Below are 9,805 nucleotides of genomic sequence, written 5' to 3'. Positions count from 1 at the left end.
TCGGCCGAACGAGTATCGAATAACAAGTTTTACAACTCTTTCACCACCTGTAGTGGCTATGGTGGTTTGAAATTCCTCCATCTAACATTGTCGTCATTGATGGTGGTATCCGTAATGAATAGTTGGCTGGAGGAAGTATGTTTTCTGGGGTTTATTTCACATTGTGTGCGTAGTCAACTGGTGTAGTTTTTGTTGAGAATGGCCGACTGTAGTCGATGATCGATGATTTCCAGCAAGATGATACGACGACGCAAGGTGGTAAAATGCAAAGAGTGAGGAGCTGACCCGGAGTGTTTGATATTTTTATTTAAAACAATAAAGAAAGAAATTAAAATAAAATAAAAACAATTAAATAAATATTATTTATTATAAATAAAAAATTCAATTTAATTAATAATCCAATTAAAAGAACTAATGCAATACAAAAATATAAAAAATAATTAAATGAAATTTATAATCTAATAAAGTAACAATTACTAATAGATAAATATTATATGCTAAAAATAATATTTGTTAATATATAATAATCCAATAAAAGAGAATTAATACAATAAAGAAGAAATTAAAAAAAATCAATCAAAAAATAATAAAAAAACATAATATTAATTAATATATAAATATAATATATTAAAAATAATATTTATAATATATAATAATCCAAACAAAAGAATTAACGAAATAAAAAAATTAATTAAATGAATTTAATAATCCAAAAAAGTAACACTTAATAATAGATAAATATTATATGTTAAACATAATATTTATTAATATATAATAATCCAATAAGAAACAAGTAATGCAATAAAGAAGAAATTAAAAATAATTAATTAAAAAAATTAATAATAAAAAAGTAATATTTATTAATATATAAATATAATATATTAAAAATAATACTTATTAATATATAATAATCCAATCAAAAGAATAAACAAAATAAAAAAATTAATTAAATAAATTTAATAATCCAAAAAGGTAACACTTAGTAATAGATAAATATTATATGTTAAAAATAATATTTATTAATAGATCATAATCCAATAAAAAAAAAAAAAGAATTAATGCAATAAAGAAGAAATTCAAAAAAAAATAATTAAAAAAATTAATAATAAAAAAATAATATTTATTAATATATAAATATAGTATATTAAAAATAATATTTAGTAATATAATAACCCAATAAAAAATAATACAATAAGAAAAAAGTTAAAAAGAAAAAAGTAACTAAAATAATTAGTATATAATAATTCAATAAAATGAAAAAGAAAAATTGCATAAATGGTCTTTGTAGTTTGGTAAAAAGATAAAACTGCAGAAATGGTCCCAGGGGTAAATCCATCATTTGCCAAAAGTTAACAGCCATATTGTTAAACTTAACGAGGTTGGGACAAAAACCGCAACAAAACCATTAAACAATGACTTTTTTTTGGTAATAAACGTTTTTTTGGTCCTTACCCACAAAAATTGACAAACCATAGAGACTATTATTGCAATTTTGACATAAAAACAGGTTAGCTAATTTAGTAATAGTTAGATATGAATTTACCTGGACATAACTATATCAATTACAAAGTATAACAATTTGACTTGGTAAGATATATGTAAAATATGGTGGATAACCTATTCATTATGTTTAAATTCTGGTACTACTCAACCTATGTGGTTATGGAGGTTCGTCTGTAGTGACTCCAGGCTATACCTCATGTTTGTAACAAGTGATTAGTCCAAGCAAAAGTTGGCCCGAAAATCCTCATTAGGAAAGTTCCTTTTCAAAAAAAAAAAACAAAAAAAAAAACAAAATTGTCATGTTTAACATTGTGTATTTTAGATATGCGTTATTTTCTTAAAGATTTATATTAGGGAAAATGACCTTTGAGGGTAATAAAGTGTTCTATAAGTACTCATTTGGTCCCTTATCTTTTTTTTGTCTTTATTATACCACTGAACTTACTAATCTTGTTCACCAAAACCCTTGATACCGGTTGTTGTAGGTTACTAGTTATGTGGATATTACGTGGCATTATGTGCGATAAACTGGGCTTATTAATTGCAAAGTTGCAGTATTGCATCGTTCTTGCCCTAGATCGACATGGATGCTTCTTCTTCTTCTTCTTCTATTTCTTCCAAACAAAATGCTGAATTTCAACCTGAAAATCCTTGTTATTGTGGGTTACCATCTCGTGTACGAACTTCACGAACTAAAGACAATCCAGGAAAAAAATTCAGATTGTGCCCTAACTCCATGGTAAAGCAAATGTTTTGTACTTTTCGTTTAATCTTCTTCACGAACCAAATGTTTTTTACTTTTTGTTTAATCATCTTTCTTTAACCAATTTGTTACTTTTTTCAAGAATGAAGGACCAAAATGCAAGTTCTGGGAATGGTTGGAGCCTAAAACCCCTGAAAATGAAGTCAATTCCGGGAAGGACAAAAAAGAACTGTGCAATTAAACCCTCAAAGTTTCTATATTGGAAAACGAGATCAACATTTGTAAGATGAAGATGGAACAAGAAAATTTGGTTGTTAGACAAGAGTTTGAAAAACTCAAATGGAAGTTATTTACTCATAAAGTTGTGATGATTGTGTTGTTTGTGTTTAAGAACTAGTTAGTTTAGATGTATTCAAAGACTAAATGTAATCCTTAATGTTGTAATTTGTTTGATGTATTAAGACTAAATCTTTTTGATTAATGATAATTTGATGTTTAAAGTGCTTTCCAAGAAGTATTAATGTGTTTAACAGGTTAGTGAATTGGACATGACGCATGGGTAAAATGGTCCATATTAAAGTTGGCAGTAATTAATTGTTAATGTCTTGATGTGATCCAAGGGTAAAATGGTCCATATTAACCACATTGGATACATCAAACATTTCTTAATGTATTAAGACTAAATATTGGCATTAATTAATTGTTAATGTCTTGATGTGATCCAAGGGTAAAATGGTCCAGATTAAATTTGGCAGTAATCAATTGTTAATGTCTTGATGTGATCCAAGGGTAAAATGGTCCAGATTAAATTTGGCAGTAATCAATTGTTAATGTCTTGATGTGATCCAAGGGTAAAATGGTCCAGATTAAATTTGACAGTAATCAATTGTTAATGTCTTGATGTGATCCAAGGGTAAAATGGTCCAGATTAACAACAACAACAACATCAAACATTTCTTAATGTATTAATACTAAATCTACTTGATTTATGATAGATAATATAAGATTAAACAATCTATATGCAAATAACCGTACACCAAAGCATATAGATAAAAGACAAAGTTGTAATATTCCATCAGCATGTGCACTATTACAAAAGCTGTGCCCACAGTTGTCCTAATATGTCAAAAGATGTGCCATGTGCCATGATTCTTAAAGTTTTCCCAATTACATAATTACAAGACTAAAAGTTTGTCTTTCCAAAAAAAAATAAAACATAAAATCATTCCAACACCATTGGGTTGTGTCCAGTGCTTCCTTCTTTCTTCAAAACCTTCCTCCTCAACCCTATCTTGGTAATTCTTTCTGAGTATTTTCATATCCTCTTCCTAGTTGCAACTGGTTGAGCAGGGACATCAACATTTGAATGTGGATCATCTACTTAAACTGGTTCAACATGTGGAGCTGGATCATCAACTGGTTCAACATGTGGTACTTGAACTGGATCCACTGGATCTGCTTGAATTGGTTCAACATTTGGAGCTGGTACTTGAACTGGATCCACTGGATCTGCTTGAACTGGATACACTTGAACTGGTTCCACTTTACCTGCTATACAAATATGTAGTTAATGAGTTGGATGTTCCATTTAAATTATATTGTTTTAATATCATACCTTTCTCTTTTTTACATTTTTTAGGTTTCTTGTTTTTTGGCCTTGAAGTGGATGCTACATCTGCTGGTCTAGTAGGACATGTTGATCTATTATGGCCCCTTTCTCTACAAATAGTGCATCTATTAACTGAACCTGCTTTTGAGATAGTATGCCTTCTTTTCCCCTTGCTTTCCATCTCAGATTGATCCTTTTTCCTTTTAAGGGTTGGCCTTCCTGGTAACCTTCTTTTTTGAGGAGGCAATAGCTTCATGTAGGGAACCTCAGGCCACATGGAACTACCATTAAGTGGGTTAATGGTATGGTTGTAACAAGTCAAGAACATGGTTGTATGGAACCATGGTGCAACATAATCCTCTGCATTCCTGTTGAGGTATGAAATGGCTGCCACTGCATGCACACATGGGATACCTGATACTTGCCAAGATCTACATCCACATGTGTTGTTGTTAAGGTCCACAGCATATCCATCGTTTCCAATCCTAACCTCATATTTTTGTACCCCAGAAGGTATAACTCCCCAAAATCTATCCACAAAAATAACAAATTCTATTAATCTACTAGATGACATATTAATACATATAAAATACAAGTTATATCATACCTTTGCTGTTTCTTTAACTTTGATATCTTTAATCTTATAAATGGGCATATTTTTAAATTACCCCAACTTTGTCCCTCTAGCAACATTCTATACATCCTCTCCATTGCATAAATCCGAATCTCTTCCAACATGGTGAGGAGTGGTCTCTTCCTAGCAAGATCAATAACAGAGTTGAAACTTTCTGATATGCCATTCTCATAAGCATCACAAGCCCTATCCACTTCAAAGAATGCCCTGCACCAACTTTTAGGGTCCCTTTCCATGAGGTGTTCATAAGCTAAAGGGTCAATTGTTTTTATGTAATTCATTTCTGCCTCAAATTTAGGTTGAGTAGTACTTGCAGTAGTTGCCCAAAACAACTTCCTATATTGTTCACCTTTTAATCTTTTCTTGAAGTTAGCATAGATGTGCCTAGCACATTGTCTATGCTTTGCTGCTGGAACTCTTTCTTTGACAACCTCTACCAATCCCTAAAAGAAACAAGAAATGGATGACATAACAAAAAACATTGAACTCAAACAAAACATAAAAGAAAATATACCTTGTGTTGGTCTGATATGAGGGTCAATCCATGACCAATTCCCATTTCAATATCATCTAGTAGGAGGTCAAGAAACCACTTCCATGTTTCCTTATTTTCTACTGCCACCACAGCCCATGCAATAAGGAAGATGTGGTTGTTTGCATCCCTACCCATAGCTGCTAACAGTTGGCCTCCACATATACCCTTTAAAAAACAACCATCTACCCCTATTACCCTCCTACATGCTGCAATCCAACCATCCTTCACACCCTTAAAACAAACATACATTTTAGAAAAGTAAGTGGTGGAATCAGGCATGACATCCACATCTATCTTTACTGTTGAACCAGGATTTGTCCTCATTATTTCTTCACCATAACTCCATACTTTACCATAATGTTCTATCAAGCTACCCTCTATCTCATCCAAAGCATATCTCCTAGCATTTCTACATTGAGTCACACTAACAATCAAGTTAAACTTTGTACTCACTTTGGCTTTCATTTTCCTTATGCTCATTTTGGGGTTCTTCAAAAGTTGATTCTTAAAATGTTTTCCAATCCATTTATATGTTACAATGGAACCAAGTTTGAAGACTCTTGAACAATTATGGTCATCAACTAAGGACTTAATCTGGAAAGACCTTTCACTACTCATCCAGGAAGCCCACAGTCTAAAAGGACAAGAGGGGTTCTTGCTATCTTTACAACATCTCACTAATAACCTGTGACTATCATTTTTCTCATAATAAAGATTGTACCCATTTGTTCACTGCACAGTTAGTCAAACAATTTTTCAATTCCATAGGGTTAGAGAATCTCATACCTAGAATTGGCACCATTTTGTCCCATTTCTAGTTCTCATTATGGACAGGGAACACTGGTTTGTCATCCCCATTGTTGGTTTCAACCTCATCAGTTTCAAGCTCATCATTTTTATCCTTAGAAATACCTGACACCCGGTGTAAGAATTCATCACCAATAGTTTTGTCAAGAGAAGGAATGTAACCATCTGCTTCATGCTCATATGGAATATCATCAGAAAGTTGTGACTCTTTATCATCATCCACGTCTGGCTCAGAATAATGCCCTTCATCATCTTCTACTACTTCCATATCAGCCCAATTAAGTACAGGTTCATTTTCGTGGTCTATATACACATTCATTGTTAGACCAACTTCATCACTATAACCCGTTTCAATAAACTCATAGTAGTCAGCATCATTCCCAATTCTCCTAATACCCTCTGCCAATGGTTCATTTCTAGTGCAATAATATACATTATCGCAACTGCCTTCAATCAACTTTTCAATGAACAACCTAAAATCTTTGAGATCCATTCCACCAAAATCAACATCAGCGATTGAAACAACAACAGAGTTCAAGTACACTAATGGTTTTGGTGCAAATAAACCATTATAATGTACATAAACTGTCAAATACTTACGGAGTTTGGAATCGGAGGCCATCTTCTTCACTGTAACACTCGCATTCACCACTTCTCTTCAATTTCGTAACTATTGGGGGTGAAAGAGTAATGGGTTTGCAACGTGGTCTAGGTCCACGTAATACGACATGTCATCTCTACTTAAATGAGATAACCGGCATAATAGGTGATAACCGGTATCGAGGGCTTTGGTGAGCAGGATTAGTAAGTTCAGTGGTATAATAAATACAAAAAAAAGATAAGAGACCAAACGAGTACTTATAGAACACTTTATTACCCTCAAAGGTCATTTTCCCTTTATATTAAAGCTTTAAAACTTTTGATATTGCAAAGATGGTATTGGTATCTATACGGCTAATTAAAACAGGTCCATTTCAGTTTTCCACAAAGTCCAGATGTGGGGTCTAGAAGCTGGGGCGCAAATGTTTTTAGTTCAAGTAGAATTTGGGCCTATTAGGGATGTACTATAAATTAACCCAAACGTTGAATCCGAACAAGAACCTAAACCAATTGGAACAATACACGGTATTCGGTTTGGTTTTTTATTCCTTGAATTTTAATTTTTCGGTTTCATTTTTTTTTTTTAACCAATTGAGGTCTACGTATTCCTGTACTACCAATTAACAGGCAGCTAACTATTACGTCGGATTAGAGATACGAATTACCAAAATTTGCAATAATAATGGCAGCGAACTATGGTTATCGGATTAGAGATACTAATTACCTGCAGCGATTGTAATAATAATGGAAGCAGCTATCTTGGAGTTTATTTCTATCGATTAATTCCTAAACGTATAAAGTATAGCCGATTCTTCTACAGAATTCGTCTGCCGCCTTCAATCAAGGTATTTTTTTTTTTTTTTGTCAAATATTTTTACTTTTCGTTCTATATTTCAATTTCGCTTGGTTGATTACTTTTAATATCTAGGGTTTAATGGCCCATATCTACGAAATTCCAGTACTTGTTCATAGCTTTTCTTGAAATAATGATTTAAATAGCTTTGTAATCGAGTAAACCAGAGCTTTAACTATTTTAAAGATTTCTTGAATATGTTAATATAAAAATCCAAACCTTTGATGGTTTTATGTTTCTGATTTCTTCATGTTAGGTTTTAATGCTTTAGATTGGACACCATATACAAATCTACATGAAATCATGAAATAGTTCTCTATTACAATCATTCTTATCTTCTAAAATTGCTAATATTCACTCTGCGTCATGTAGGACTTCCATAATATTTATATTTTATAGGCAATTATTTGAGACTTGTAGGTTTGTATATGTACATGTATGTTTGTCTTTTGTGTATAACTCTTATACCTTATGTGGAACTTGCATTTTACTAATATCTTGGATATAATATATTTTTTGCAAGTGTAGGAAAACCTAAGGAAAAAAGTATGACTAAAAACCTGAATCACGATGTGTTGCTTTTAATCATGATGAAACTCGGAGTCATTGATTTTATTTCATTTAGTAGAGTTTGCAAGTCATGGAGGTCACTTGCACTTGATAACAAAAGCAGATTTATGGCATCCATACGACCCATGTCGATGTCGATCTCTAATCGTGCATATGCGAAAGAGTGCTATTGCATCCTAGAGGACTTTAAAGAAAGAAAGTTCAAAACCCTCCTTCCCCATTCCATTGGAAGAATTTGTGTCGGATTAACTTGTGGTTACTTGGTCTTGTTCGGGAGGAAAACTCGTGACTTCTGGCTTGTGAATCCTATCACAATGCAAGAACTTCATTTCCCTAATGTCCCCAACTATCTACATGGTGATGATGCACCAATAACCAAGGCTATTCTGGTCTTTTCGCGTTCCATATCTAAATTCGTGCTTGTGGTAGTGCATAAATTCACCAATATAATATGGTTTTCTATATCGGGTAAAGGAGCATGGAATCATGTCCACTCCACTTACCCCGTCCATGATTTACATGCTTTCAAGGGGAAGGTATACACATTAACCAAAGGTTGTCGTTTATTTGAAATGAGACTCAATCCAGAGCCTGAATTGACATTACTTGATATCGAGAATTTTTGGAAGCCAAGTTTCTTATATCCTGAGTTTGTTGTGAATTCAGGTGAAAGCCTTTATGTGATGGATCACAACGTACATAATCCATACAAGTTTGAAGAACTAGATTTTGGTAAAATGATGTGGGTAACACTAGAAAAGACACTTACATTCTTTATTAGCAACGTGAATTGTTATTCTGCTGCTATTAACCCAGAGTCGTGGGTAGATCATCCTTCACAATACAAAACATATTCTTTCTGCCTTGTCGACAGTACTGATAAAGATCGAAAATACAAGCTTTTTACTGACGTCATGTGGTATTTTCCCCATCGTTGTTTGGATGTTGATCTCATAGACTACTGATAGACGTTTTAGAATTCATATCTTTCTTTCTTTTTTTTTTTTTTTTTTTTTTTAATCTTTGCGTATGTTGAATATTATTTTTGACATTGGGAAATTAAGTATCATTGATGGATTCGCAGCTTTCAACTTAAGTGTTTCAACAGCTCAGTTTTAGTTCCATGTTTGCTTTTGGTGGGGACTACTATCATTTATATCTTCCTTTTAAGGGTGTGAGAAGGGACCATAAAAACTTGTAAAATTATAACTTAACGATTACATGAAATTGAAATTATACCCTTTTAAATTGTAACTATACCAAGTGACAGATGAACAGGAACATATTTGTCATTGAACAAAATTTTGACAACAAAGATAACTTGCATATTTAATTATACCAATTTAGTTTTGCTTACCATGATCTTATAAGTATTGACGTGTACTTCTATTCTTTTTAATGTTCGGTAGTTGTGAGAAAAAATTTTGAGGTTAAAAAGAAATTGTAAACCAAACCACTTAAGTGGCCCGAGGAACCCACTCTGTAGCTCATGGGGGGTTAATCGTGGGACAAGAAGAATATTTAGTACATGTCAAGGTTTGAACATTATATTGGTAATACTGCACCTCAATCATTAGACTCTATCGTGGGGTCAAAATTTGTTTGAGGTTATATATTTAAACATTTGTCTCCTTTTTGTATATCAACTATTGTATTCACATGAACATCTCAATCTTAACATTACTTAAGCATGGTTTCATTATAAAAACACATCTATCATTATCACTAATAAAAGATGCTTAGTTCAAGTTAAGTTAAAAAAAATGTTTAGTTATACCCTGTATTGTAAAGATATTATATAAATAGGAAATGTGAATTGAAAGCTGAGTATGAGTATTGTAATCTTGCTAGTCATAAACTAAGAATTATAAGGGATGTTTAGCAAAATTAAGTTGGATGTGGAGTAGTCTCATTCTGGGGTAAGGTATGAGATTATAGAGGAGTGTAGTAGTCTTCTTCCTTCTAGACAATCAGAAATGGTGGGTCTATAT

The 9,805-nt window shown here is 32.4% G+C and overlaps 2 protein-coding genes across 2 annotated transcripts; one reads left to right on the top strand and one right to left on the bottom strand.

Annotated features, from left to right (window-relative positions):
• Nucleotides 1-3,587: 3,587 nt before the first annotated feature.
• On the bottom strand, nt 3,588-5,449 carry LOC145039622 (uncharacterized). The gene is made up of 4 exons (XM_078987657.1): nt 4,964-5,449; nt 4,423-4,892; nt 3,822-4,345; nt 3,588-3,754 (listed from the first exon to the last, which is right to left on the bottom strand). Exons 1-4 carry the CDS (start codon nt 5,447-5,449, stop codon nt 3,588-3,590), a joined length of 1,647 nt encoding a protein of 548 aa, XP_078843783.1.
• Nucleotides 5,450-6,973: 1,524 nt separating this feature from the next.
• On the top strand, nt 6,974-8,779 carry LOC145038514 (uncharacterized). Its single transcript, XM_078986849.1, has 2 exons — nt 6,974-7,236; nt 7,773-8,779. Exon 2 carries the CDS (start codon nt 7,793-7,795, stop codon nt 8,777-8,779), a length of 987 nt encoding a protein of 328 aa, XP_078842975.1. The 5' UTR covers nt 6,974-7,236; nt 7,773-7,792.
• Nucleotides 8,780-9,805: the final 1,026 nt, after the last annotated feature.

Source organism: Lactuca saligna, chromosome 4, assembly GCF_052625555.1.
Source record: "Lactuca saligna cultivar CGN05327 chromosome 4, ASM5262555v1, whole genome shotgun sequence".
NCBI classification, from domain to species: domain Eukaryota; kingdom Viridiplantae; phylum Streptophyta; class Magnoliopsida; order Asterales; family Asteraceae; genus Lactuca; species Lactuca saligna.
The sequence above is the reverse complement of the archived record's forward strand: the minus strand, read 5'-3'. Positions and strand labels throughout refer to the sequence as shown.

Excerpts from the sequence above, each read along its gene's own strand:
- LOC145039622 (XM_078987657.1), bottom strand. The coding sequence starts at position 5,449 with ATGAAAGCCAAAGTGAGTACAAAGTTTAACTTGATTGTTAGTGTGACT. Across the intron at positions 4,893-4,963 it reads TCATATCAGACCAACACAAG|GGATTGGTAGAGGTTGTCAA; the intron begins GTATATTTTCTT and ends TGTTTCTTTTAG. Across the intron at positions 3,755-3,821 it reads AAAATGTAAAAAAGAGAAAG|GTAAAGTGGAACCAGTTCAA; the intron begins GTATGATATTAA and ends TTTGTATAGCAG.
- LOC145038514 (XM_078986849.1), top strand. The coding sequence starts at position 7,793 with ATGACTAAAAACCTGAATCACGATGTGTTGCTTTTAATCATGATGAAA.